The sequence below is a fragment of the Cucurbita pepo genome, chromosome 6 (assembly GCF_057944985.1).
Source record: "Cucurbita pepo subsp. pepo isolate OVF chromosome 6, ASM5794498v1, whole genome shotgun sequence".
NCBI classification, from domain to species: Eukaryota; Viridiplantae; Streptophyta; class Magnoliopsida; order Cucurbitales; family Cucurbitaceae; genus Cucurbita; species Cucurbita pepo.
This window is the reverse complement of record NC_141803.1, coordinates 1233311-1259615: the sequence shown is the minus strand read 5'-3', so window position 1 is coordinate 1259615 and position 26305 is coordinate 1233311. Positions and strand designations below refer to the sequence as shown.

Below are 26305 nucleotides of genomic sequence, written 5' to 3'. Positions count from 1 at the left end.
TCTCACAATCTTTGAGGACTTGCGTCCTTAGCACACGGCTCTAATACCATTTGTAACAGCTCAACCCATTGCTATCAGATATTATTGTGAGATCTCACATCAATTAAAGAGGAAAACAAAACATTCCTATTTTAAAACCCGAAAACGAAAAAAAGAAGAAGAAAAAAAGTTATTGGAAACTGTTTTGAGTTATTTTATTTGCTCCACAGCTTCTGGACATTTGTTAAATGCTGAAAATATGAGTGGTTGACAATGATTTCCCTTACGAAAGAAAAAAGGAACCCTTTTAGCCACTCCCGTTTCTGTTGCACTTTCCCTGTCTTCCGTTTCTGTCATCCTACAATTCTTTATCCTGCTTGTCTTCTTTCTCACTTACAAAAACAGAACAAATCTTATCCAGAGTGATTGTGGACACTACGCTTCGGTTCAATTCCTGATATCAATTTTATACAAACTAGCTAATATTCAAGTACTACAATAATGGACCAACTTGCATTCCCACGGCAACAGGATTGGAACAAAGCCATATCTGCGAGTATGACAACTAAAGCTATATAGCATAATATCTTCATGGAGTAGAGAAGGGTAAGAGTACAGCAATGAAATGAGAATAAGAAAATGGCCCATTACGGTCCTTCTGTACATACCGATACCTGTAATGGACGAGACAGAGACGTAACTTCATTCAAAACGAAGCCCTCTTTCACTTTAAAATTCAAATACAGAAACCCAACGGAACCCTCCTCAACTGCCTCAGTTACATAATTCGGTGGCTCCTTTGGCTGTTTTTAGCGGTTTCTTCTGTCAGACAGCTTACAATGAATCTCCAATCCTGACAGAAGAAGAGTTCTGGGTATCCTGGAACGCCTGACAGACCAGAAGGATGAGGACAATCATCGTAGGGTATTCCGTTTTCCCTTTTTGTCTATTTACTGATACATAATTTACACAATTCCCAAACAAGAAACCAAACACAAACACATTATCAAGATACACTCTTCCGAACTGGAATGATCATTCATATCATTTACAAACAATCTTGTCACCCAACCCACTAATGCAATTTCAGACGGCTTTATGGGCTCGGTATCGGCAGACCAACAATCTTGTCAGACTGACTTTGTAATTCATTTGCACTCATCAGCAAAGCATACACAATTTGAACCAACACCTTGATTTCTTTTTTCTTTTGTTCTTTTGTTGTTGAACTTCCCTATTATTTGGAAGCAGTCTTGAATTTAGCTGGCAGAACCATATCATCATCCTCGAGATCACTGAAAGAAATTTCTTCTTCGTTCTCAAGAGGGAGGATGGTCTTATTACAACCACCCAACTCACAGTCTTCCTCTAGCCAGTCGTTGTCTGACTCATCCTCGTAGTTCTGAACAAGGAATTTTGAAGAAGGCCCAATCGTGGAGTTTCTATCCTCGTTCTTACTTATAGGTTTTTCAACAATAACAGACTTATCGATGAATTGCGTCTCAGAACTCTCTATTTGATATTTCTCAGTCTCATAATTGCTTGGCTCAGACATCAATGTCCAAGGCTGCCTCAATCCAGAATGATTATCATGGAATGCCATGGGACTACCGTCTTCCTGCAGCATATCGCAGCTGTCTTTTAACTCAAAAGTGTCTCTTCCACACCAGTAGGACTCTGGCTTGGTCTGCTTTTGTAATTCCTGCATCCACATTGATCTTGCTTCTGCTACCTACAAGTTTGAAGAATCCTTATTCTACCGCAAACATAACGTTTCAATCAAAGGAAGCAGATATACTCAATAAAAACAGTAAAATACATGTTTGAACGTCATATGAATAAAATGAATTTTTCTGTACCAAGGCATATAGATAATTTTTGTACGTTTAACTATACATGGGATCCTAAATTAATGATTTGCACCACCATGCCAACCATGTAACAATATAGGAAGTACATAGTTTAACTAGAGAAGTTCCATTGCGATGTTAAAAGTCAAAGGAAAGAAAGAGTAGTCAACCTGTGGAGTAGATAAAACCTCTGCATCCTGCTTATTGAGTCTTGAATGCAGGAGCACAAAATAGACCTTCCAAAAGTAGCTCTCACTCATATGGCAAGGACAGAGCTCAATTCTGAGAGCAGCTAGTCTAGGAGCAAGACGTTCAATAGTAAAAGCATGCTCTTTTTGGGCATCAGACATTTCAAAATCTAAAACAAGAAAAAGAAAGGTCTAAAGACATAAATATACAGGGTTCAACAATGTGAAAAAACATCATACGAACATATAGTTAAACAACAAAAAGTCCAAATTTTCCACATAAAAGTCAGCACATTTAATCATGTAAGTGGGATCACCATATAACATTTCTTTCTCATTTATCTTACATATCCAAGCATAAGAGATGGAATTATGATTAAATTCAGTGTAAGGTATAGTCTTGAAGTTTAAAAAACTTGGTTATAATTGATTGTATAAGACGAAAACACTGTATTTGCACTATAAATGATTAACATAATTGATAAAGCCTCTAATGTAACATGTGATGCTAATTATATTGACAGATGAAGGAAAACCAACAAGTGCCCAGGTTTTGGAGAGACCTAAGTCTTTCCCTCAATGCACAACACTATCTTCACACGTGTGAGTTCACTTCATACATGTCATATTCGAAAAAGGGTCCCACATCACGAAAAGGATTCGTGCATGCTTCAACCTACACAAGGGAGATTCTCAACACTTGACAAACTGACACGTTACATAGCAAGGCAATCACTTAGACTCGCGAAGCATTCACCAAGTGTAAGTGAACTGAATAGGGGGTTTATCCTTCCTATCAAAAACAATGGCGCATTTCATTGAAGTCTCCATTTGAGGAGAAGAATTTCCTAAATCATTTCATAAACGATTCCAGCATCAAGTTAACATTTCATTCAAAAACAATGGCGCCTAAGATTATTAGTGGAATTCGCACCATTCAATGACCCTCGTCCTATATCCGATGAAAACGAATAAAATTAAGACCAAATAACTGTATCTACTTTGTAGGGAGTTCAATCAACAAGCTTCTAACGAATTGGATAGCAAAATTACCGAAACAAACATACCATCGTTGTCCTCCTCCTCCTCAATTGGGAAATCAATCCAAGTCTCAGGGTGCATTGCAATGTTGGTGGCAAACGTCAGCACTTCATCAGTGATCCCAACAACATCTCCCCAATCCACCTCGTAGCATTCCCCCTGTGAATCCCCGGATTTCGCATACGCTTCATGGTTCGAACGCATCTTCAAGACCTCAATCGGATCGGACGGATCCACTTCGTCCTTGGAGATCGACGGATCAGGCTGATTAAACGCCTCGAACGGCTTCCAATCGGAAGAGGCAGCGAGATCCCCATCCAACCGGGGATGAGAAGGCGGCGGCAGAGTCAGGAAAGAGGCGACGCCCCAAAATTGGCGGGTTAGGGTTTGTTTGAATTCAGTCAAGTCCCCTCTGACGCGGCGAGATAATGCTTCGTCGTCGAGGTCGGATTGGGACTCCATCTGGTTGCGTGGAGTGGAAGACGGAGAAGGAGATGGAGGATCAGAGTGAATGGGCGAAACGACACCGTTGTGTTCGTCATCTTCGTCTTCAAGCCGAAGGGTGTTGGCAATGGAGCGAGCCAACCACGACATTGTATCCAATTCGAATGGTGAAGAAAGTGACTGCTTAAGACTTGGTCCCTTAATTTGGCGCTATTTATCGGTCGGCCTATTATTTATTTATTTTTAATTTATAAGAATATTTTCGTTAAAATTATATTTTAAGGTTATTTTAATTTGTTCTTTACGTTTCCACATTTTCCAAATTATACTCTCTTTTTATCCTTCTTCTTCTTCTTTTCGTTGGTGAAGGTTAAAATTGAGTGATAGTAAATTTATTTAGCATGTTAGTTTAAGTTGGTAGAATTTTAAATGATAAATTCAGCTACTAAACACGAAAATATAATTACATTTTCAAACTAATTTAATTTGGAAAAATTAATTAATCCTATTTTCTTTCAAAATTTAAATTTCATTTTCTTCCATTTTTTATATTTTTACTTTTTACCATTTTTTAAAATGCATAATTAAATTTTGTTATTTAGCTTGTTAAGTCTATTTAGACCGATTGTTGAGTCGGCCCAATCAACTTTTGGCCCACATTTTCGTTTGCTTTCACTGTTTTCCGGCCCAAACAACTTTTGGCCCAATTTTTTTTTTTTTTTTTTTTTTTTTTTTTTTTTTAATAATAGGCCTATCCAATTAGATTTTTGTAGTTATACGAGTACGAGGTACAAACATGTAATAGATATTTAAGATAATATTGTCTTATTCACTAATTAACGCTTAAATAAATAAAAAAAAAGTAAAGTAAATAAAAAAGGGTTAATAAAGGAAACTAAGTTGATCAAAAGGATATTTTTTGAAAGTTTCCGCAAGGAACCACTAATAGAAATCCAACCATTAGTATAATAGAAGACAAAATAGTGGTCCCAAATGATCCTTGTTTTTAAATTAAATAAAAAAATAAGGAAGACTGTTTTATTATTTATTTTTGCATTTCTGTTTTTTAATTTATAAACATTTTGATTAAAATTATTATATTTTATTTGAAGAGTTGGAGGACATGTTGGCGATGGTTGAATGATGAGCTGACATACGAGCTATATTAAGGGCATCTCCATGTGCCCACACACCCATTTTAAAAGCGACATCTCTTTATTTTCTCATTTAATGTGATGTTTCAAAAAAATTTAAATCTCCCCCACCAAATGTTTCTCCAAATTTTCACCAAATTTTGCCTTTTCTTTTTATTTTCATTTCATTTCATAAACAATTCATTTGTATTTGTTTGTTTGGGGTTTTCTTTTTCCTTTTTTGCAAATGGGTGGAAAGGAGTTGACTGAGTGTGCCCATTGGTGGGAACAAAAGGAGGGGGAAGGACCCCCTCAATCCAAACACTACAAATACAAATCCCTCTCCATGCTCCATTAACCCTTATATCTTCAAACACTCGAGTAAATGAAAGGTAATAGAAACTACATCGTTTTCACTTTTAGGGATGAGGAGTAAATTCTGCGATCATCTCACAGAGATGTAGAGGAATATTTGTGTCACCCGGTATCAGATCTGAATTTTGAACCTTTGGTATGGTCATACTGTATCTTATAATACAAATAAAATGAAAAAGAATATAAATTAATTATTGTGGCAATAAACGGTTTTGAAGGGAATATAATTGAAGTATTATGATAATGATGATGATCCTTATCCTGTTAAGCTTATTTCGTTGGTAGACATTTTCCGACCAATTTTCTGACCATTCATCACCAATCATATCCAAACTTTCAATCAGCCCTGTTTTTTTTTTTTTTACACAGATGAAAAAGTGTTTCAATCTTTGGGGGACCCTTCATCGGGACTGTACCTTTTTTTTTTTTTTTTTTTTTTCTCTTTTCTTCTAATTATTATTTCCCTTTACTTTAATCCTGCATTAACCCTGTTGTTAACTGTTCCTAATGTTCAAAATCTGACACTAAATTAGAATTCGAATCGAACTGTTCCATTGTCCATGAACTAATCATCTGAGTTCTTCAAGTAATTGTGACAAACACCAAAAACTCATAATAATAGTAATAATTTGTTATTCATCATACAAGATTTGATTTGATTTGATAGCCAACAAAAAGCTCTACAAAAATTTACAATGGCGAGATTCGAACACTCACCCCCCCCCACTTGATTCATTCATTCCCAGATGGAAGAAGAAGAAGAATTTAAGGTGTGTTCTAATTTGGCTGGGGTTTTTGTTTCTTCTTCCTTATTGTATTGTTCTTGTAAGCTTACACTTGGATATGAAGAGGGTTGCTGTGTAATTCAAGCTGCAGAGCTTCAGAAGCTCGGCGGAGCGTTGTTTCAGAACGGGATTGCAACCGCTCTGAATCACTAGAAGAAGTTTGGCGGCTAAGCCTGCTTCCACAGCTTGCGATGCACATTCTTCAGGGGCGAGTTTACAGACCGCCCATAAGATTGATAAAGCCAGCTGAGTGCAGCTCTCCGACACTCTCATTAACAACTTCACCAAATTTGGAATGGTTTTGGGGCAGTCTTTCAAGGCCACCCTGCCGTCGGAGAGGGATGAAACTGAATCCAATACGTGAAGGGCTAGCTCCAAAGATTCGGGGCTGAAATCTGGGAGAATTTCAATCAACTGTGGGATTGCCCCAATGCTCACTATTGAGTTCTTGACTTTTTCTTTGGAGCACAGAGCTTTTAGCAATCTTAATCCAGCAAGAACGCCATTTGGGTGTTGTTTTTCTTTGATTAATCTTAACAATCCAACCACCAGGCTTAGACCTGAGACAGTGTCCGCTCCACAATCGTCTCCATCGAGGAGCGTTTGAATCAATCTGGTGCAGTTGATTTTGGTGTCTGTGGATCCCTCGTTCAACATGTCCACCATTAACGAAATCTTGGCGGGTTGGACGAGGTTTCTCCTTGTCTCGGCATCGAGATCCAAGTTCACTAAAATCCCAATGGCTTCGGAGCCAACCGCGTGGGATGTGAAAGGACCCAACAGAGAAGAAATCAAAGCAAGACCGCCATTGTCTTCCACGGTGTTCTTGGTCGAAGAATTCAAAGCCACGACATGTCGAAGCTCCTTCAAGGCTCGGACTCTGGCTTGGCCCTTGACCTTTTTCAACGTGTCTAAGAGCTCGAGAGCCCTCCCCTGCACATCCTCTGACCTCTTCTTCATGGCCAAATACTTTTGGGAAAACCAGCTGTGAATGAGTTGGTGAAGAGTGTTATTGGGAGTAATTGAATCATCCCAAAGCTCTTGCATTGTGGTGGGGCATGTGATATGGCCGAGAGAAAACCATTTCATGATGTTGGAACGTTCATAGGTCTGTCCTGTACAAAGCGTTACAGGATCTCGCATTGGCTCCAATGAAATTGGGCAGATAAAAACCGAAGGAACCTCTATGTTCTCAAGCTCCTCCACCATCTCCTTCAGATCCAATTTCTCCGCCATTCCACCCTCGCAGATGAACCCACCGCCGCCGAGAATACCATCTTTCACGGCGGTTTCCACATCAAGAACTTGCCCTCCACCACCCACACCCAGCTCCGGCTGGTACATCGGCATTTTCCAAAACCCTCAAAAGAACAAATCAATCTCAACAGAGAACAAAATTTACCCAAAATCCCTGGAATAGAACATCAAGAACGAGCAATTGAATTCATTTTCAGCAACCCAAAAACACAATGACAGAAAAACATGTGCGAATCATAAAAAGGGGGGCAAAAGAACAGGAAAAAAAAAAAAAAGGAAAGAAAAAGGGTTCTCTCTTACTTTCTCTGTCTTCCACAATCTTTTTCTTCTCACTAACAATCAGAAGCAGCAGCAAAAATGGCGAACGGGGGCATTCTTTAGCTTCTTCATCTGAACCCCTTGGTTGGTCGGAAGAAAGGGCTTCTTCTTCTTCTTCACCATCGCCGCCGTCATCATCAATAACCACAAATGAACCTCACTGCCTCTCCAAGCTCCACAAAAATGGTCAAATCATCAAAATCCCCCAAAAAAACATGCAATCAAAAGCGATGCCATGAATCTAAATCACTCATACTTGAGAACAGTGCACTTTCCTCAAACCCACCCCCCAACGAAAAATCCCTAAAAAAAAAAAAAAAAAAAAAATTATATAAAAGAAAATGTCAGACGAAATTTTGGAGGATCTAAGACACCAAAGAATGGGAGGCACTGAGAAAGAGAAAAATGAAAAATGAAACCTTTTTTAATTACCGATAAATTAATGGAGATTTTTGACTGCCAATTACCGGTTATAGCCCGTAGTCTTACCGGGAACCACACGTGTATGCCGGTTTTTTTTTCTTTTTTTCATAAAGTGTTTTTATTTGATTAATTGTTTGTGGGGTATTCTTTTATATATTTGGTCCGAGCTGGTCCCTGGGTTGCACTTAGGGATGGTCAATTGGTCAAATAAAAAAGCGATTGATGTAACCCCAAAATTATTGATTAATATATTATATATTAAGGAACACCCGCCAAAATTATTATTTTCATATAATTTTAAAAACCAACCAAATTTTTAATTGCCAGAAATTCCATAAATTATGAGGAGACAGACATATTTAATAATTTTTGCTAATTTACTCTATTTAATATTCCCAATTAAACTTTTAATATATAATTGAAAAGGACAAAATTAAATTATGATATAAAGGTTTAATTTATGTGTATACTGTTTAAATTTAAATAATTTGAATTTAAAAGCCTAACTTAGGTTTGTTACGGGATTATGTTTAATTAATTTCAACTTTCCATTTCCATCTCATAATCTCACCGTTAATTAATATTATTTCTATTAATTTTGAATTATTGTGTTATAATATTGAAAAAAATAATGGTGCCCTGCGGGTGATCTAGAACAGTGTGAAGGTCCAGACCCGCACTGTTCCCATGGTTACGTGTCAGTACTTTGTTGGCTGTGAAGGAGACTGGTCAAACCACACACCTGATTTTCCAACCCATCAGCCATAAATTAATTATTAAAATAAAATGTTTATGATTTTGTCTTTTTTAAGACAAATATAAATTAAGGAACAGTATTCATTAAGTTTGGTTTTTGTTGGGGGATCTGAATCCGTTTGTGTCATTAATTGTATTAAATAATTATTAATTAAGTTTTTTTTTTTTTTTTTTTTTTTTTTGGTTTAGAAAGCACATATTATCTCTTAAATGGGCTTGGTCCAAAATAAACGGAGATCCATGTTTGGTTTTGGGCCTCTTAGGGCCTCAGCACGTGAAGGGCTTTCTGAATTCATTGGTCACTGGCCCAGTATGAAAGATGCAAATAGTATATATTCCTAAAAAAATATAGTTTTATTTTTTTATTTTTAAAAAATATAATTTTAATCCATGTATTTCTCTAATTTATTCGACACACTTTAAGTTAAATCATTTGAATATTTTTTTAATTGAAATTAATTTAATAATAATAATAATTTTCATGAAAGAAAATACATAATAACAAAATTTGTGACCAATTACAAATTGACACGTGTGCCCTTAAACTAAATAAAAAACATAATAATTTGTTTGGTTTGTTTGTGTATTTGAGTGATCAAATTTAAAATTAATTTGTTGTTTATTATGGTATGAAATTGAGTGATTTTTCTTTTGTAATAAAATGTTATTTCTAAAATAAATTTATTTTATAGAAAAAAACAAACAAAAATTCTGTTACTTGGAAGTGGTAGGTGGAGATTGTGGCTCAAATTATTTGTGTAAATAAATTTCACCAATATTCGCACGTGATTTTTTTGTTGCCCGGAGAAGTGGATCCCACCGCTGTTACGGATTCATCGACACGCTGCACTATTGGTATTCGTGTAGTATCTACAATGTAGACCATAAAACAGAACGAAACATTAACGTAAACGTGGGTCTGGAGCACATTTCGCGGGTTGGAGTTTGGGGTGAGTTTTGAATTTCTCCGATGGCCACTCCCGTTTTCCGGTGGTCTGTTGTCTTCTTCTTCTTCCCTGTTCTTCTTTTTCTGGTGGTTTCCTCCGCTGCCGCAGCTTCATCTTGGACTGTGAAGTATCTGCCTGGATTCTCAGGTCCTCTTCCGTTTGAGCTCGAAACTGGGTTCGTTTTGCTTCCTTTTCTTGTTGTATTGTGAGTTAAATGGGTATTAGTTAGCGTTGTGTGTAAGGTTTTGTGGAAATGGAACAGATATGTGGGAGTGGGCGATTCGGAGGAAGTTCAGCAGTTTTATTACTTTGTCAAGTCCCAAGGAAACCCCCAAACTGATCCTCTGATGACTTGGTTTACCGGCGGCCCTGGTTGCTCTGCTCTCTGTGGGCTTGCCTTTGAAGTTGGTAACACTCCATCTTCTTTCTCACTTTTATTTAAATGTATAGATATCTCTGCTCTCTGTGGGCTCTGCTCTCTGTGTTCTGCTCAGTTCTCATAAACGACCATATAGTAATAAATCACATTTCTACGTTAAGATTTTCCCTCTAATTAGTTTCATAGTTTAATGCCTTGAACTTGATGTTATGATCATAGTAGAATCAGCCCAAAAGTCTGGGGCTAGGGAAGAAACTAACATGGTATCAGTGAACAATATCATACCATTATGGAGAGTTGTGATTCTTAACATGGTATTAATGTCATGCTTTTAACTTAGTCCATTAGTTCGAGGGCTTTGTACGTCTCAGGGGAGTCCCTATGGTGTATTTAGTTCGAGGAGAGGATTGTTGAGGAGGGAGTCTCACAATGGCTAAGTAAAAGGATGATCATGAGTTTATAAGTAAGGAATACATCAACATTGGTATTAGGCATTTTGGGAAAACCAAAAACATTGTGGAGAGATTATGCTCAAAGTAGACAATATCATACCATTGTGGAGAGTCGTGGTTCTTAACATTTCACACCATTAACCTAAGAATTTGAATCCGGTAACCCTCTAAACTAATCACTAATCCATAATTTTCACACGAATATTTGAATTAACTTAAGAGATAGCTTATTAATGGGAGTAGTTTGATTGTGGTAATTGTATATTGAATTTGTTTGAAGGTCCTATAAACTTCAAGGTAGAGCCATACAATGGAAGCCTACCTCAACTAATCTTGAATCCTTTTACATGGACCAAGGTAACAACAATTACTCTTTAAGCTTAGTAGTTTGATTGTGACTAAGACTAACTTGGGAGTGATGGATACTAGAAAGCTAGTATTCTCTTTATAGATTCGCCTGTGGGCACTGGATTTTCGTATAGTCGAACTCCACAAGGTTCTAAGAAAGGAGATCTTGGACAAGTTCAACGAAATCATCAATTTTTGAGAAAGGTAAATAATGTATATATGCTCACATCAAACTTTTAAATCTCTCATTTTAACACCTTGTAATATGAACTGGAATACCACAGTGGCTGCTAGATCATCCCCAATTTTTATCTAATCCATTTTATGTTGGTGGAGACTCATATACTGGTATTGTTGTTCCACCTCTTATGCTAGCAATCTCGGAAGGTATGTATATATTCAAGTAACAGCTTAAATCCACCGCTTGCCGATATTGTCTGCTTTTGCCTTTTAAAATGCGTCTACTAGAGGGAGAATTCTACACCCTTATAGGAAATGTTTCGTTCCCTAAGCCCCGAAAGAGGGTGGATTGTAGGACCCACATTGGTTAGGGAAAAAACGAAACGATGTTTCGTTCCCTAAGCCCCTAAAGAGGGTGGATTGTAGGATCCCACATTGGTTAGGAAAAAAACGAAACGATTTTTTGTAAGGGTGTGGAAATCTCTCCCTTTTAAAAACCTTGAGGGGAAAGGCTAAAGAAACAATATTTGCTAGTAGCGGGCTTGGACTCTTACCGTTCATCTGTTTTTATTGATATCGTGTCAATCAAATGGGTAAACGAGTGTATTCGTTGCTTGTTCACAGGAAATAAAGATGCTGTCCCAGTTATAAACCTTCAGGTCGGTTCAGCTACCCATTTGAGTTCATTCAATGCATTTGTATATTAACTCTTCCATTTTATGTTCTTGATAACAGGGTTACATATTGGGAAATCCAGTCACGGTACAGAAAACAAATGATAATTCCAGGGTTCCATATGCTCATAGAATGAACCTCATCCCCACTCAACTGTACGAGGTAATATAACGTTTGATTCAATGAACAGAACATTAAGAATCGAGAGAATTGAGAGAATTGGAGGAATTATTTAACTATTTAATTGTTCCATAGCTATTGAGAAGCAATTGCAAAGGAGAATATGAGAACATTGAGCCAGATAACATAGAGTGCATGAAACATGTAGCAGCCTACAAAAAGGTTTGTCTTGTTGGAGTTATAACAACGTTAATGATGTTCATAACTTGAAGCTGGGGTTGTCTGTTGTTCTTCATGTTCTTACAGTGTGTGAGCAGAATCAATCAATGGTGTATTACGTGCCCTTTTTGTGAGGATGTTTCCTCGGCGCCAAATGATGATAAATTTGGACGGCGGAGATCTCTCTTCAACTCCTCTGAAGAACAACTGCTGTTTGCTCCAAGAGTGTTGCCTCAGCCTCTTCTCTACTGTCAAGTAAATTTCTTGTTTGAACCTTTTTTGTGCGGATTCTTCTTTTGTTCTTCTTTGAACTTAATCATGTTTGTCGATTTAGGAGTATAAATACTTACTTAGTTATTACTGGGCTAACGATTATCGAGTCAGAAAAGCACTTCATGTACGCGAGGTAACGAAACAAGTATTTATTTATTTATTTATAAATATTAGCCGAGAAATAACTTAATATATTTTTTAATAGGGAACTAAAGGAGAATGGACAAGATGTCAGAGTCGTAAAGATTATCAATACGAAATTAGGAGCTCGGTTCCTTACCATGCAAAACTCAGTTCGAAAGGATATGGATCTTTGATTTTTAGGTAATATGCAATAACTTTTATATTAAATTATGGTTGTTTTTTTATACTAATTTATAAATCCTGATGAAATATATAGTGGAGATCATGATCTGATGGTGCCGGTTATAAATACAGCAGAGTGGATCGAATCTCTGAATTATCCTGTTGTTGATAATTGGAGAACTTGGCTTGGGATGGATGATCAAATATTGGGGTAATTTTTGTATATATTATTTGTATTGTCGGGGGAATGATTTAATAGGTTTTTTTTTTTTTTGTTTGTTCTTTTGTTGTTGACAGATACACTACAACCTTTGGGAACAACATGACATTTGCAACAATTAAAGTACGAACCAAAGTTAATGTTTTTTTTTTTTTTTTTTTTTTTTTTTTGTACAAGTGATCGATTGTGTGTTTTTTTATTAACTTTTTTAGGGTGGAGGGCACACGCCGGAATTCATGGCATACGAAAGCGACGTAATGTTTGGGAGATGGATAGCGGGAGAATCTTTATAAAATAGATATTCCAATTGTGGACTTTGGGTCTAATTCAGTAATCTCCCTACCGATCAACTTGACCTTGTGGAAGTACTAAGCAATCGTCATGCCACGTTGTAAAATTGATAATAGCTCGTTCTCTAGAAATTGTAGTCTCGTATCATTTTTTTTTTGTAACAACATCACGAACGTGTCCCATGCTATCGTTCTTCTCCAATTTGAGTTTTTTTTTTTTTTTTTAATAGTCCAATTCTATCTCAAGGAGATATTATCTATTTTGACTCTGTTGTGTATTACAATCAGCCTCATGTTTTTAAAATGCGTTTATAGGAAAAGATTTTCCTCATGTTTTTAAATTGTTTTTATTAGGAAGAGGTTTTCACACTGTTATAAGTAATTGTTTGTTTCTGTCTCAAATTAATGTGAGATCTCATAATCCACTCTCTTTTGGGGTATAACATCTTCACTGACACACCACATTGGTTGTTAGTGTATTACAGTGTGTGAGCATAATCAATTATTGGTGTATTACGTGCCCTTTTTGTGAGGATGTTTCCTCAGCGTTAGATGATGATAAATTTGGATTGCGGAGATCTCTTTTCAACTCCTATGAAGAACAATTGCTTCTTGCTCTAAGAGTGTTTCCTCCTCCCTCTACTGTTAAAGTAAATTTATTGTTTGAACCTTCTACTTTTTCCACGGAGCGGATTCTTGCTCGTGTTTGTCGTTCAAGAATATAAATACTTCCTCAGTTATTATTCGGCTAACGATTATCGAGTTAGGAAAGCACTTCATATATATATTATTTGTTTTTTCTTTTTTATTTTGTACATGTGATCAATTATATGTGTTTTTTTATTAACTTTTTTAGGGTGGAGGGCACACGCCGGAATACATGGCATACCAAAGCGACATGATGTTCAGGAGATGGATAGCTGGAGATTCCTTATATAATAGATATTAGAGATAAATCATTGTGATTTACTCAATTGAACCCTAGTTTAATAGTTGTTTAGTTTTTAATTACGTGTTGATGGATAGTTTTCCACTAACCTCTCGCACCATCCAGTTGGTGAACGGTTTCTTCTATCAATTCTTTTTAGAGATAATTCATTGTGATTTACTTAAGACACCATGGGACTACGAAGCAACCTCAGTTCATATTTCAAGTCATTCATTCAACCAAATCAATACTAAGGTCATTTAATTAGTTTGAACTCAGTTAAATATTGAGAAAACATATCTATTATATATATATATCAACTGTATTGTTTGGTATTTACAATCTTTAAAAATAAAATGATGAATAATTGGTTCATTCTCTGGCAGCTTAGCCACGTGATCCAACCATTCTTACTACGAGCAACCAGGGGATCAAACCTCATGGTGCCATGTGCCATATTAAAGGAGGGCTTTCTTATGGAGAGATCTTGTCCCGAATAATTTGCTGACACCGACGGATCATTTACAAATTATTTATTCTCCTTCATTTTCAAGCCCGCCCCCACCACCACCTCGATCCTCCGCCGCCGTATACCTGTCTTGTTGGCTGTTCTTTTTGAGGTGTTCTCCGCTGCCACAAGGCCTTATTAGGGACACTCGGGTCTCCGCCGGGACTCCCATAATCTTTAAACATTAATTTATTCAGAGTTTTCATTTTAATATTGTTATTATCTCCATGCAATCCACGCCACTTATACTTTTTTATTTTTTATTTTTGTGTATATCAGCGGTTAAGACTTTTTGGAACAATCATGAAGGACCAGGGCGTAAATAAAAATCTCCTTGAAATTTGATCACATAGCTTGGATAAAATTATTCCATTATCACCAACACACCCACGCCAGAAACAAGCGCTCGCTTCGACACCTCCACCGCCGTTGACCAACCTCTCCACCATGCCCACCTTCTTCTTCCGCTTCTCTATTATTTTCCAGATCATCTCCGCCGCCGTCGTTGCAGGGTCGTATTCGAAGGTGGAGTTTCTGCCGGGCTTCCCAGGTCGTCTTCCCTTCGAGCTGGAAACAGGGTCAGTTTTATTTCTGTAAAAACTAGTTTAAATTAAGTGAAAATATTAAATTTTTGAAACGGAACAGATATGTGGGCGTCGGGGAATTGGAGGAAGTGCAATTGTTTTATTATTTCGTGAAATCCGAAGGGAATCCCAGGACGGATCCTCTGCTTTTTTGGCTCACCGGAGGCCCCGGCTGCTCTGCTTTTACTGGACTTGCCTTTGAAATTGGTATAACTATTAAGTGTTCTTCTTCTTCTGCTCATTAACGCCAACACTGCTGATTTAATGTATTTATTTAAAGGTCCTATAAATTTCAAGCTTGAGCTATTCAATGGGAGCTTGCCCCAACTATTCTGGAACCCTTATTCGTGGACAAAGGTGAGATTTTTTTCTGAAAATTTGCCTTTCAATCATAACCACCGTTGATCTAACTCTTGATATGGCGATGAACGGTAGAAATCGAGTATAGTATTTGTAGATTTGCCGGTGCAAACTGGATTTTCGTACGGCACAACTCCACGATCTCTGGAGGTAGGAGATTCCCGCGTTGTTCATCATTCTATTCAATTTTTAAAAAAGGTAAATAATAACAAATATCATTGGAAAATAGTATATAGTTTGAGATTAATCATTTTAATGTTTTTATTTTATGATAAAATATTGCAGTGGTTAATTGATCACCCAGAATTTATCTCTAATCCATTTTATGTGGGTGGAGATTCATACTCTGGAATGGTAATTCCAGCTATTGCTCATAAAGTTTCAGAAGGTATATCAATATATTTTAAAATAATTATAATGATATCAATAATCCAGTGGGAAAATTACTAATTTTTTTTTTTTTTTTATTTGCCACAGAAAATAAACGTGGTTTATTGTTGTTGGATCTTCAGGTTTGTGATAATGGGAATTTCTCTGTTATATTGTTATATGTTGCTCTGCTTTTTAAAGAACTTTTCTTCTTATTTCAGGGATATATATTGGGAAATCCAGTTACCATTCGTAATTCAAATACCAATTTTCAAATTCCTTATGCTCATAGAATGGCTCTTATATCCGATGAATTATTCGAGGTAATACGATATTTTCGAAACAGGAAAACATAGACATGAAGATTACGAACAAACGAACGAGTTATTCGATGATTAATTTGTATGCAGTCATTGACCTCTAGTTGCAAGGGAGAGTACGTGAATATTGATCCGAGCAATGTGGATTGTTTACGACATTATAAAACGTACCAAAAGGTATCTAGCTACGTTATACTTGAAGCAACAATGAGAAATGGGTATAGGTATGTGATTATATTTGCTTTGTTCTTGTTCATCGTAGTGTGTTTCAAATATCGAGAGAGCTTCAATTTTGTTGCCAAAATGTACGTTTATTTCTCCGAAGCAACGAGAAGGTGGAGATCATGGGAGATTGCTATACGATGCCTCCGGACTGTCCCTTGATCCTGAGCCATCGCTTTCTACTCTCGATTGTCCGGTAACTTCTTCTCCCCATAACACTGTGAATCATGCTTAAATCTCATTAATTTGATATTGATGTTTGTTACGCAGACCTATAAATTCAAACTTGCTACTTATTGGGCAAACAACGATCAAGTTCGAAAAGCACTTCACATACGAGAGGTTAAAAATATAATTATTATTTTGATGAATATATTCCAAATCCTATGTTTTTCTTTCTCGTTCTTTTCTGTAGGGAAGCGTGGGAGAATGGATGAGATGTAATGTTCAGGACAGTTACAAGTACGATTTCCAGAGTGCTTTTCCTTATCATGTGGACCTTAGTTCTAAAGGCTACCGGTCTTTGATCTATAGGTAATTTACAAACTATACGTTAAAATGATTTTTTTTTAACATTTTATATCGTAAGTTTTTTTTTCATGACCTAATCTACAGCGGGGATCACGATATGATGGTACCACATATGGACACTGAAGCATGGATTAAAAAATTAAATTACTCTGTTGTCGATGATTGGAGACCTTGGTTTATCCAAAACCAAGTAGCCGGGTATTTTTATTATTATTTATTATTAATATTAGTATTATTATTTGATATAATTTTAGTCTGAGATATTATTTTTGGACAGATATACAAGAAGATATGCAAATAATATGACATTTGCAACCATAAAAGTAAGTAAATTTGATGTATAATATGTTCATATGATTCATATGATTTATTGTTGTTTTTGTAAAATATGTGTAGGGTGGAGGGCACACAGCAGAATACACACAAAAAGAATGCAGTATAGTGTTTAGTAGATGGATTAGTGGAGAACCCTTATAGATGGTGTTATAATTTAGTAAATGCTCATTTTTATTGGGATGTAATAAATTGATTGATCGTCCTTTATATGTAATAAATGGTGTCTTTTTTCTCTCTCAAATCACAACACGAGTGTGGCGGCAGCCCATAGAATTTATACCAGAAATCTTGTTGATTATTGCATCCAAAGCATCTCTCTTTTCCAAAATGGATGTATGAGAAACACCCGGAAGAACAATCGTTTCCAGCGTTTGATTCTTCTCCTCCGCCCATAATCGCTCAAGCGCCCGCAAGCTCACCGTGTTCACCGTGCCATCTCCATCTCCATAACCAATTTCCGGTTGCTCGTCGAACCCGTTTTTGCCGTATGACAGAGTCTCCGGTGTCTTGACACCACCTCCGATTACACAAGTTAAATGTACTCCAGGTGCTTGTAATTGTTCCATGAGGGGCACTATGCGAGATTCGTAGGGATAAACGCCTTCCCCGAAGCCAATGTCCTTGAGAAAACGAGGAATTTCGTCGACTGTGTAATTGGAATTTTGAGTGATCACTATTGGCGTTTTGCGGTCGTAGATTGCGGGGTTCGGTAATAGCCATAGGTTGCTCTCGGAGCTCCGTTGCTCTGTTCTGACGAGTAATGGATTCACTAGGGGAACACCGAGGGTGTTCCCTGATGCGAATGTGCGCATACCCTCCACTGATCCACCCCATGGTGTTGACAGGGCCACAAGGTGTTTGATGAAATGCTTACGCCAAGAGGGTGGGTTTCGATTGAGAAATTGGAGGGCGAAGAGGCCACCTAGACTATGAGACACCAGTATTACTGATTTTCCTCCATTTGAACTGCTCGCCTTTTCCACCAATTCTTTTAGATCCTTCAGGAACTTGGAACCCACTGCGCAGGGATGGCCTTCTGGAGCCAAACCGTAGCGAAAATCATAGGGTGCTCCGAACAGGGTCTCGTCTCTGACATACCCAATTGCTTCTAATGAATCCACAAGCCCGGCCATATACGTTGTGATCTTCCTGTAAGAAGAAAAAGGCAACCAACCACAACCACAACCACAACCAGCGGAATCTGTCAAAATACAGTCCCGTTGTCCCCACGAATGCCACCAAAGTGAAAGGAGATCAGAAGAACACTTACTTGAGAGTGGGGTCGAGGTAGAGAAGAGACTGAACTGACCCAAATTTATTGACTCTAGTTTGAACGCCAATTGCATTTCTGTAATCATCTGAGTCTGTGTCGTAATAAAGGGTCATTCGCCGAGCAAAACAATCGGTGTATGGAGCCAGCAGAACGGTGGGGGTGAACCAGAGCCTGAACCATCCTTGTGTGTCCTTCATGATAGGATTCCATCGGCTGCAAAATACGCTGGAGGATTTGTAGTCTTTGGTGAGGCGGGCTTCCAATTGGTTCCCTCCGGCTCCGGGAATGAGGATCACAGGGTGGAGGGAGCTGCCTGATTCACACATGTACAGCTGCTGCACCATCGCCATTGAAACTATGGCGATGATCTTTAGGTCCTCCAACCAACCCTTCATCTTCTTTCTTTGTTTGTGAATTGTCCTTCTTCTTGATGATTTATGATATCCCATTTTCCATGGTGTTCATCAACTCGGTGACGTAACACTTCTCCATGTGTGGTGCAGAATAGCTCGCTATCCAACTAACAACACATTCTCTACCCAATAGTTGTGGGCCTTGGCCCATGAATTTATTGAACTTAAAAGACAAAAATAGAAAAATAAATGAATTTGGACCTAAATTTATTATGTTGGGTCCATAATTTTCAATTTAAAGTGCGAATACTAACTTGAATGGTATAAAGAAAAAATTGATTAAATTACAAAACATATGAATGATATAAAATTGATAAAATCTGAGATAAAAACATCGTTAGAACATAATATTTGTCTGTTGAAATACATAAATTTTGAGCATGATATTGTCCACCGGTTATAAAACCTCATACCAATGTCCCCCGTTTATAAAACTATGATCATTCCTTTTTGCCTCCCTCACTTCAAACATACGAGCTCTCATGACTTCGCCCAAAATGCTTCATACCTAATGGAGATAAAAGTATTATTTGTTTATAAACCCATGTTCATTCCTTAAATTAGTGGATGTGAGACTTTCATCCTACACCGGACAATAATATAAATGGCAATTTTACTGAATTTAGGGGTTATAATTGATATATTTTTTTTTAGGTAAAACAGAAAAGGGGAAAAAAAGAGGAAAGAAAGAAAGAAAGAAATAAAAAAACCGGTTCTTTGAAGTTCAAAGAAGCAGAGAACTGTGGGATGAACCGGGCATATATACTTTGAGCTCTTAAACCCTTCCCGGCTTCTTCCTAAACCTAGTTGCCTACTTCCTCTTCCTCTTCCTCTTTCCCTTCCCATTACCCTATTTTTTTGCTTCCCTTCTTCTAAACCTAGTTGTTTTCGATGCCCCATTTCCTCTGCCAAGTTCTTGCTCGGTCCGTCCCGACACCAATCAACTAACGTTCCTTCAGTTTCTTTTGTTTGTTGGAAAAAATGATTGAATTTTATCGGAATTCTTCAATTGAATGGAAGCCGTCTCCTGTAGTAGCGTTAGCCTCCAGTGCCGATGGCTCTCAGGTTGCAGCTGCCCGAGAAGATGGCTCGCTTGAGATTTGGCTGGTGTCTCCTGGTTCCGTAGGGTGGCACTGTCAGTTGGTACAGTCGACTATCATACATTCAACATTTAGTCCGACTAATTGTTTCTGAAGTTTGATCTTATTGCTTTCTTTTGAAACAGACGATTAATGGAGACCCTACTTCTAGGGTTTCATCACTGGTCTGGTGCCGTGCCGGTTTAAAAGATAGGCCTTCTGGTCGCTTATTTTCGTCCAGCATTGATGGTTCTATATCGGAGTGGGATTTGTTTGGTTTAACGCAGAAGGTATACCTTCTTGCTTCCTCTAAAAACTGCAGTTCATCTGCTTTATTCTTCCGGACTTACGTTAACGTGTTATTGTGGCATTTCTGGTATGTAAAGCACGCTTGTGCAATATAGTATTATAGTGGCGTTTATTTACTCAATTTCTTCTTGAAATGCCATCTGAAACACAATTAGTTTAGGTTTGTTACCTACGATCTTTTTATCGAAATTGAACTTTACTAAAGATATTGAAGTATTGGTAGGAAAATTTGTAACCAAAGTGGTTAAAGTTGCGGTTAGTCAATATCCCAACGTGGCTTTTGGTCTCTAGGAGTATCATATTTATTTTGAGAAGCAACCCTTCGCTTTGTTGTTACCCTAAGAAGCTTGTTTTGATTGATGGTTATTGTTTTCAGTCTGTTTTAGAATCAATTGGCCTCTCCATCTGGCAAATTGCTGCAGCACCCTGTAATAGTCGTGAAGTTCACAGGGAGGTTAAACCCAAGGAAATTGAAAATGCGCATGTAACTGACAACGAGAGTGATTGCCAAGATTGCAGTGAGAGTGAAGATGATTCTAATTCATCTGAACTTCATGTCCAAGCTAGCGATGAGGATCACTCTCTAGCAATTGCTTGTGATGATGGGTGTGTGCGGATTTACAATATATGTGATGCGGAAGAGTTAATTTACAAAAGATCGTTGCCTAGGGTCAGTGGTGAGAATCCATTCCCAGATTCATATGTCATTTTTTATTTTCCATTAGCTGGATAGTTAAACCCTCTTTGTCTTTCTGCTATTCCCAGGTCGTGTTTTAAGTGTAACATGGAGTAATGATGCAGAACGGATATTTTCAGGAAGCAGTGATGGGTATGTACACATACCACCTGTTGTTACTTGCAATGAAAATTTATATAATACATGATCCTTCTCCTATTTACTTCGTTAAGTTATGGTTACCCCATGTTTGTTTGTTTTCCCTTTTCCATTTACTACTTTCAGGTTTATTCGTTGCTGGAATGCTAGTCTCGGGCATGAGATTTATAGAATTACTGCTGGACTTGGAGGTTTGGGCAGTGGATCAGAACTTTGTGTATGGTCGTTACTTTTCCTTAGGTAAAGAATTACATACTTCTTGTGATCGCATAGTTGTTAGGTGATATCTTCCACCATTCTGAAGGCATTTGTTATTTGGAATTTCTTGTTAACTGCAGGTGTGGTACCCTTGTTAGTGCAGACAGTACTGGTAGTGTGCAGTTTTGGGATAGTAATCATGGAACTCTTTTGCAAGCACACACCTTACACAAGGGTGATGTGAACGCACTTGCAGCTACTCCTAATCATAATAGAGTATATTCTGCTGGCTCTGATGGTCAGGTACTGATTTTGGTCATTCTGTATGGTTTCATTAAGTGCTTATGTACACTTCTCGCACGTTGCCCAATCATGTTAGCCCTCGCTAACATCTTGATTCTTCTACACCACTCAGCAATCTTGTTTTTATATTCAAGGATTCTTATTGTATCATTATCCATGTATTTTTGGCATATGCCCATTTGATTAGTTACTTTTCTGATTCTTTAAATAATCACAGATTTCTTTAGTCTTGAGTTATGAAAGTATAGAACAAAAGGAGTGAAGGATTGATGTCTCAAGCTATTGTTTTAGCCTGTAGCCATCTATTGCTATTCTGACTGGGAGATGAGGGGCAAGCAGACCGTGTGCTTAGAGTTGAAATTTCTTTAACAATCTTAGAGGTTGATCATGTTGACAGTTCACTGATTTTATTACTTTTATATATTGTGGAAGGCAGTAGGTTGCAGTAGCTGTGTTTTCTTTTGGCGAGTAGAAATCATTGAAGATTGTTTTTTTTTTTTTGTGTGTGTGTGTGTGTGTGTGAACAAAGAAGGGGCTAGTTTGTTATGTTCACTGTCCATATTGCTTATCAGTTGATAATTTGTCCTAATTTGTTTTCCTTATTGGAGCTTGTTAAATTAATTCATTCTTGTTGAGAAAATTCCTTTTCAATTTTATCAGTCTGTCACATTGTCCCAAACAATGAATGGAATCACTGGTGACCTGAATTACAAGGCTTAGTTGCTGAGGAATTAAGTTAATGTTTTTATGGTCTTTCTATGTGGTAAAACAAATTCCATAACACTTGTGTCTTGTGAATATATTGTCTTTGTAGGTCATTCTCTACAAGCTCTCTAACGAGAATGTTGTATCTAGTGAAGACAAGTATTCTTCTGAAATGATAAAGAAATGGATTTATGTTGGTCATGTAAGGGCTCATACTCATGATATCAGGGCTTTGACTGTTGCAGTACCGATTTGTCGAGAAGGTATTTTTTTTTTTTAGTTTTTGTCCTTGTTAGTGTTATTTTTGTCAATACCAAAATTGGGCATTTTTCATCTTATGCATCTGCGGTGAACTCTAGGCTTGTTTGTTGGTGAAGCTTTATTTCATAATCAAGATTGAATACGATCCCTTTTGTTTCCTAAACTTTTTAGATTTTGTTTTTCTTAGCAGCAGAGGCGTCCCAAGATGTTGAGGTGAAAAGAATTCGTCATAAGAGGAAGCCTAATGACTTTAGCTATCATAAGTGGGCCCATCTGGGAGTTCCAATGTTAATGTCAGGCGGTGATGATACAAAGCTGTTTGCATACTCTGCTCAGGAATTTACCAAATTTTCTCCCCATGATATATGTCCTGCACCGCAAAGGGTACCTATGCAACTTGTACTCAATACAGTTTTCAACCAGGCACCATTATTACTTGTTCAGGCTGCTCACTCTTTGGACATCCTGTGTGTTCGCCCAAAATGTGGTTCCTTTGGAGATAAGACTTGTGGCCCTTCTAAGGGACTTGCAAAGGCAGATTTATTGGTTCGAGTTAAGAGCAAGGCATCTCGAAAGATTATCTGCAGTACTATTTCCAACTCTGGAAAGCTGTTTGCATTTTCTGATCACACCAAACCCAACTTATATGAATTGAAGAAATCTGGAGGAAGCAAATGTTCGTGGACTGTTAATAGAAGGAAACTTCCAAATACGCTACCATTTGCCCATTCTATGGTCTTCAGTTTTGATTCTTCTCGATTAATCATAGCAGGGCATGATAAAAGGATATATGTAAGTTGCTTTACTAGATCAATCTATGATACAGTACCTGATTTGTATTGATATATTTTTCTTATTACCTCTAATTTCATGAAGCACGTTTGCTATTTTGTGGTATGAATTTATTGGATTATTTTGTAAAATTATTTCAATAAAATATGAGGGTATCATTTTATATCTGTTGCTGTTGAGAGGGAATTGTTTTAGCTGATTGATATGTTGGACTCTTTAATTGCATTCTATTGATTTCTGTTTTCCTGGTGAACAAATAAGCTAATATTAAAGACCTTTGATGCTTCTGTGGTAGATTGGTTGGTCAATTTATTGAGTGCTATTTAATTTAATTTCTTAACCCTTTCCCGTGGGAACAGGTTGTGGATGTGAGTAGTTTGGAAGTCTTACATAGTTTTACGCCTTTCCGGGAGCAGCAGGATGATATATTGCCACCCGCTGAACCTCCTATAACAAAAATATTTACAAGTTCAGATGGGCAGTGGTTAGCTGCAGTCAACTGCTTTGGAGATATATACGTATTCAATATGGAGATTTTGAGGTTTGTTATCTTGTTGTGCTGATGTATTGTTTCATCAGCAGCTTATCATTGCCCTCCCTTCCTATCTGCATTCTCATGGTTTCCAAGAAAGTTATGCACGGACTATTTTTCTCTTGTAACAGGCAACACTGGTTCATTTCGAGACTAGATGGTGCCTCAATTACAGCAGGAGGCTTTCCTCAATGGAACAACAATGTGCTTGTAGTCACTACTTCTTCCAATCAGATTTATGCCTTTGATATTGAGGCCAAGCAATTAGGAGACTGGTCAATGCGGCATACACAAGCTCTCCCGAAGAGGTTTCAAGAATTTCCTGGGGAGGTTATTGGTCTCTCTTTCCCACCATCTACCACTTCGTTGCCTGTTATTGTGTATAGTTCCAGGTATGCTCTACATTACTGTTTTATGCGCTGAAGTGAAATGTACTTGAACAAATTTTCCCTTGTAAAAAATGAAATTTGGTTTCTTGAATTTGATAGACTTGCACCGTTGTGGTTGATTACTACGTTGTTGTGTGCTAAGCTTTTGGTTCTTTTATATCCTGTCTACATTTCTGGAAGAAGAATTGTACTTAGATATATGCTTATTCTTGTGACCGAGTATTTCATGATATTACATTATGACAAAGCCATTGTGCCATTATCCTTGCGGGTCTTGAAAATACATTTCTCTTTTGCATGTTCAGATTATTTGTTGATTTTGATTGAATCAGTGATCTATATTCGTTAGGAAATCTTGGCGCTATACTCATGTTTATCTCTGTTCGATCCTGCATACCTCAGTCTATACATTTTGACGTTTGACTGAAAAAAAATCTTTTATTTTGTAGGGCAATGTGCTTGATTGACTTTAGAATGTCGGTGGACCAAAATGATGAATATGTCATGATAAGTGGACAAGATTCAACGGTGAAGAATTTATGGGGTACTCCAATAAATGGAAAACTGAAACGAAAGCTAAGAGACTGCCAAACAGAGGGTAGACCACATGGTAGAAAGAATTTTGAAAATTTTCCTTTTAGAGATCCTGTTTTACTTATTGGGCACCTCTCCAAAACTTCACTCTTGATTATAGAAAAACCATGGTTAGAAGTGGTTAACACTTACGATGCCCCACCTGTGCACAGACATATATATGGGACTTAAGTCCTCATATTAAAGGCGTTTTCTAGGATATACTTGAATGTTGGAATCCACCATTCTTTCTACGACATCTCTCGATTCCTACAATTTTGTTCTTGGGAGGGGGGTTATCTGAGCGTCTAAAGCAGAGTGTTGTATTGTATCATTGATTATTTTTTTGAACTTAAAAGTAGTTCCTTTAGTCTTAAGAAGTTCTTGCATACCGCCTTTCCCTCCCCACCCCCATCGAAAAACTAAAAAATACCCCCAACAAAACATTGTTCTTTTACTTTGTTGTTAGTATTTGCAGTGCAAATGCAGGGTATTCTTATTTACCTACGGTTATATAGTTTTGAAGTATACTCTGCTAATTCAGAATGAACAACAGTTGGGAGTATAATTAATATACTTTCCAGGTTATCTTTTATAATATCCTACTGTGGAGTTTCGGTGGTAAATTGATCTGGCTTGCAGGCTTAAGCAGGTGAAAGACTTTACTCTACATCCTGATTTTTTTTAGCACTAACTACAACTTATTGCCATTGAATTCTCAATGTTCCCACAGAAAGTATTTGTGTTTGTTTAACATATAGATTGAAATGGTAGTGATACAATGCATATCTTTGAGAAGGATATTTTTTGAAACGATATTGTGCAGAAATGTAGTTTCAGATAAACGATCAGTTCATGTGTGGCCACCAACAAGCTTGCGTTGGAGTTGATGGTAAGAACCGTGCACTGCAGGTTACCCCGTTGAGTGTGTGTACAAGCTTCTGGGCTCTGGGTAGGTTGGTTCTCCATTTATGGACTGTTCTTCAAGCTTTGTAATGTTTTAATACAATGATCCAAACAGGATTGGCATTGGACGTGTTAGAATGAAGTGGGCAGAGTTGTCCATTACCAAGAATCCACATCGTTTCCAAGATGTGGGCGCAATTTTCTGCAGAAAAAGATGGATTTTTTTTTCTTTCTTTTATTGTGCAGAAAAGAAATAATAGTAATAATAACAATAATGATAATAATAATTGGAGCGGTTTCATTTAATGGATCATATTCCTAGTCGGTAGTTGTCTTGTCCCAAGAGTGGTGGGGTTGCTTTATTTGTCGTCCGTTTTTGGTTTGAAATTAGACGAAGCTCTACGTTTTCGACTTCCTTCCAACATGTTTGTCTCTTTCCCATTTTCTCTTCAATAATCAGATGTTTTTTGGTCACTTAGCATCTAGGCTGGCATCTCCCAATGCCCCCAAATTAAAGTTGCTCTTGTGACCCTTATTATTATTGCTTAATCATTTTCTTCCTCTCTTTATTTATTCCTTTTCTTTTTTATTTTTTTGTGGGAAATATGCTGCCACCTTCCT

General features: G+C 37.4%; 6 protein-coding genes across 7 annotated transcripts; 3 read left to right on the top strand and 3 right to left on the bottom strand.

Annotated features, from left to right (window-relative positions):
* Positions 1–536: 536 nt before the first annotated feature.
* LOC111797002 (uncharacterized) lies at positions 537–3690 on the bottom strand. The gene is made up of 3 exons (XM_023679847.2): positions 3085–3690; positions 2000–2187; positions 537–1711 (listed from the first exon to the last, which is right to left on the bottom strand). The coding sequence occupies exons 1-3, from the start codon at positions 3650–3652 to the stop codon at positions 1217–1219; spliced, it is 1251 nt and encodes a 416-aa protein (XP_023535615.2). The 5' UTR covers positions 3653–3690; the 3' UTR covers positions 537–1216.
* Positions 3691–5620: 1930 nt separating this feature from the next.
* LOC111796999 (U-box domain-containing protein 30) lies at positions 5621–7777 on the bottom strand. The gene is made up of 2 exons (XM_023679841.2): positions 7353–7777; positions 5621–7206 (listed from the first exon to the last, which is right to left on the bottom strand). The coding sequence occupies exon 2, from the start codon at positions 7143–7145 to the stop codon at positions 5820–5822; it is 1326 nt and encodes a 441-aa protein (XP_023535609.2). The 5' UTR covers positions 7146–7206; positions 7353–7777; the 3' UTR covers positions 5621–5819.
* Positions 7778–9436: 1659 nt separating this feature from the next.
* On the top strand, positions 9437–13178 carry LOC111797000 (serine carboxypeptidase-like 7). The gene is made up of 14 exons (XM_087124717.1): positions 9437–9671; positions 9759–9904; positions 10608–10684; positions 10757–10879; positions 10960–11062; positions 11480–11514; positions 11591–11692; positions 11786–11872; positions 11957–12124; positions 12204–12275; positions 12348–12466; positions 12543–12659; positions 12746–12791; positions 12881–13178. Exons 1-14 carry the CDS (start codon positions 9520–9522, stop codon positions 12959–12961), a joined length of 1428 nt encoding a protein of 475 aa, XP_086980843.1. The 5' UTR covers positions 9437–9519; the 3' UTR covers positions 12962–13178.
* Positions 13179–14750: 1572 nt separating this feature from the next.
* LOC111796995 (serine carboxypeptidase-like 13) lies at positions 14751–17357 on the top strand. The gene is made up of 14 exons (XM_023679838.2): positions 14751–14972; positions 15040–15185; positions 15259–15335; positions 15414–15536; positions 15624–15726; positions 15816–15850; positions 15929–16030; positions 16118–16204; positions 16290–16445; positions 16520–16591; positions 16665–16783; positions 16865–16978; positions 17058–17103; positions 17177–17357. Exons 1-14 carry the CDS (start codon positions 14842–14844, stop codon positions 17255–17257), a joined length of 1392 nt encoding a protein of 463 aa, XP_023535606.2. The 5' UTR covers positions 14751–14841; the 3' UTR covers positions 17258–17357.
* Positions 17270–18869, bottom strand: LOC111796997 (alpha/beta-Hydrolases superfamily protein). The gene is made up of 2 exons (XM_023679840.2): positions 18387–18869; positions 17270–18265 (listed from the first exon to the last, which is right to left on the bottom strand). Exons 1-2 carry the CDS (start codon positions 18836–18838, stop codon positions 17353–17355), a joined length of 1365 nt encoding a protein of 454 aa, XP_023535608.2. The 5' UTR covers positions 18839–18869; the 3' UTR covers positions 17270–17352.
* A 733-nt stretch (positions 18870–19602) lies between these two features.
* LOC111797181 (WD repeat-containing protein PCN) lies at positions 19603–25376 on the top strand. Of its 2 annotated transcripts, none has more exons than XM_023680123.2 (11): positions 19603–19945; positions 20028–20171; positions 20567–20867; positions 20956–21019; positions 21152–21265; positions 21364–21526; positions 22341–22494; positions 22683–23284; positions 23644–23825; positions 23948–24208; positions 24655–25376. In XM_023680123.2, exons 1-11 carry the CDS (start codon positions 19784–19786, stop codon positions 24968–24970), a joined length of 2463 nt encoding a protein of 820 aa, XP_023535891.2. In that variant the 5' UTR covers positions 19603–19783; the 3' UTR covers positions 24971–25376. The 2 variants fall into 2 exon arrangements, with proteins under 2 accessions (XP_023535891.2, XP_023535890.2); XM_023680122.2 differs by having other exon boundaries at positions 22680–23284.
* Positions 25377–26305: the final 929 nt, after the last annotated feature.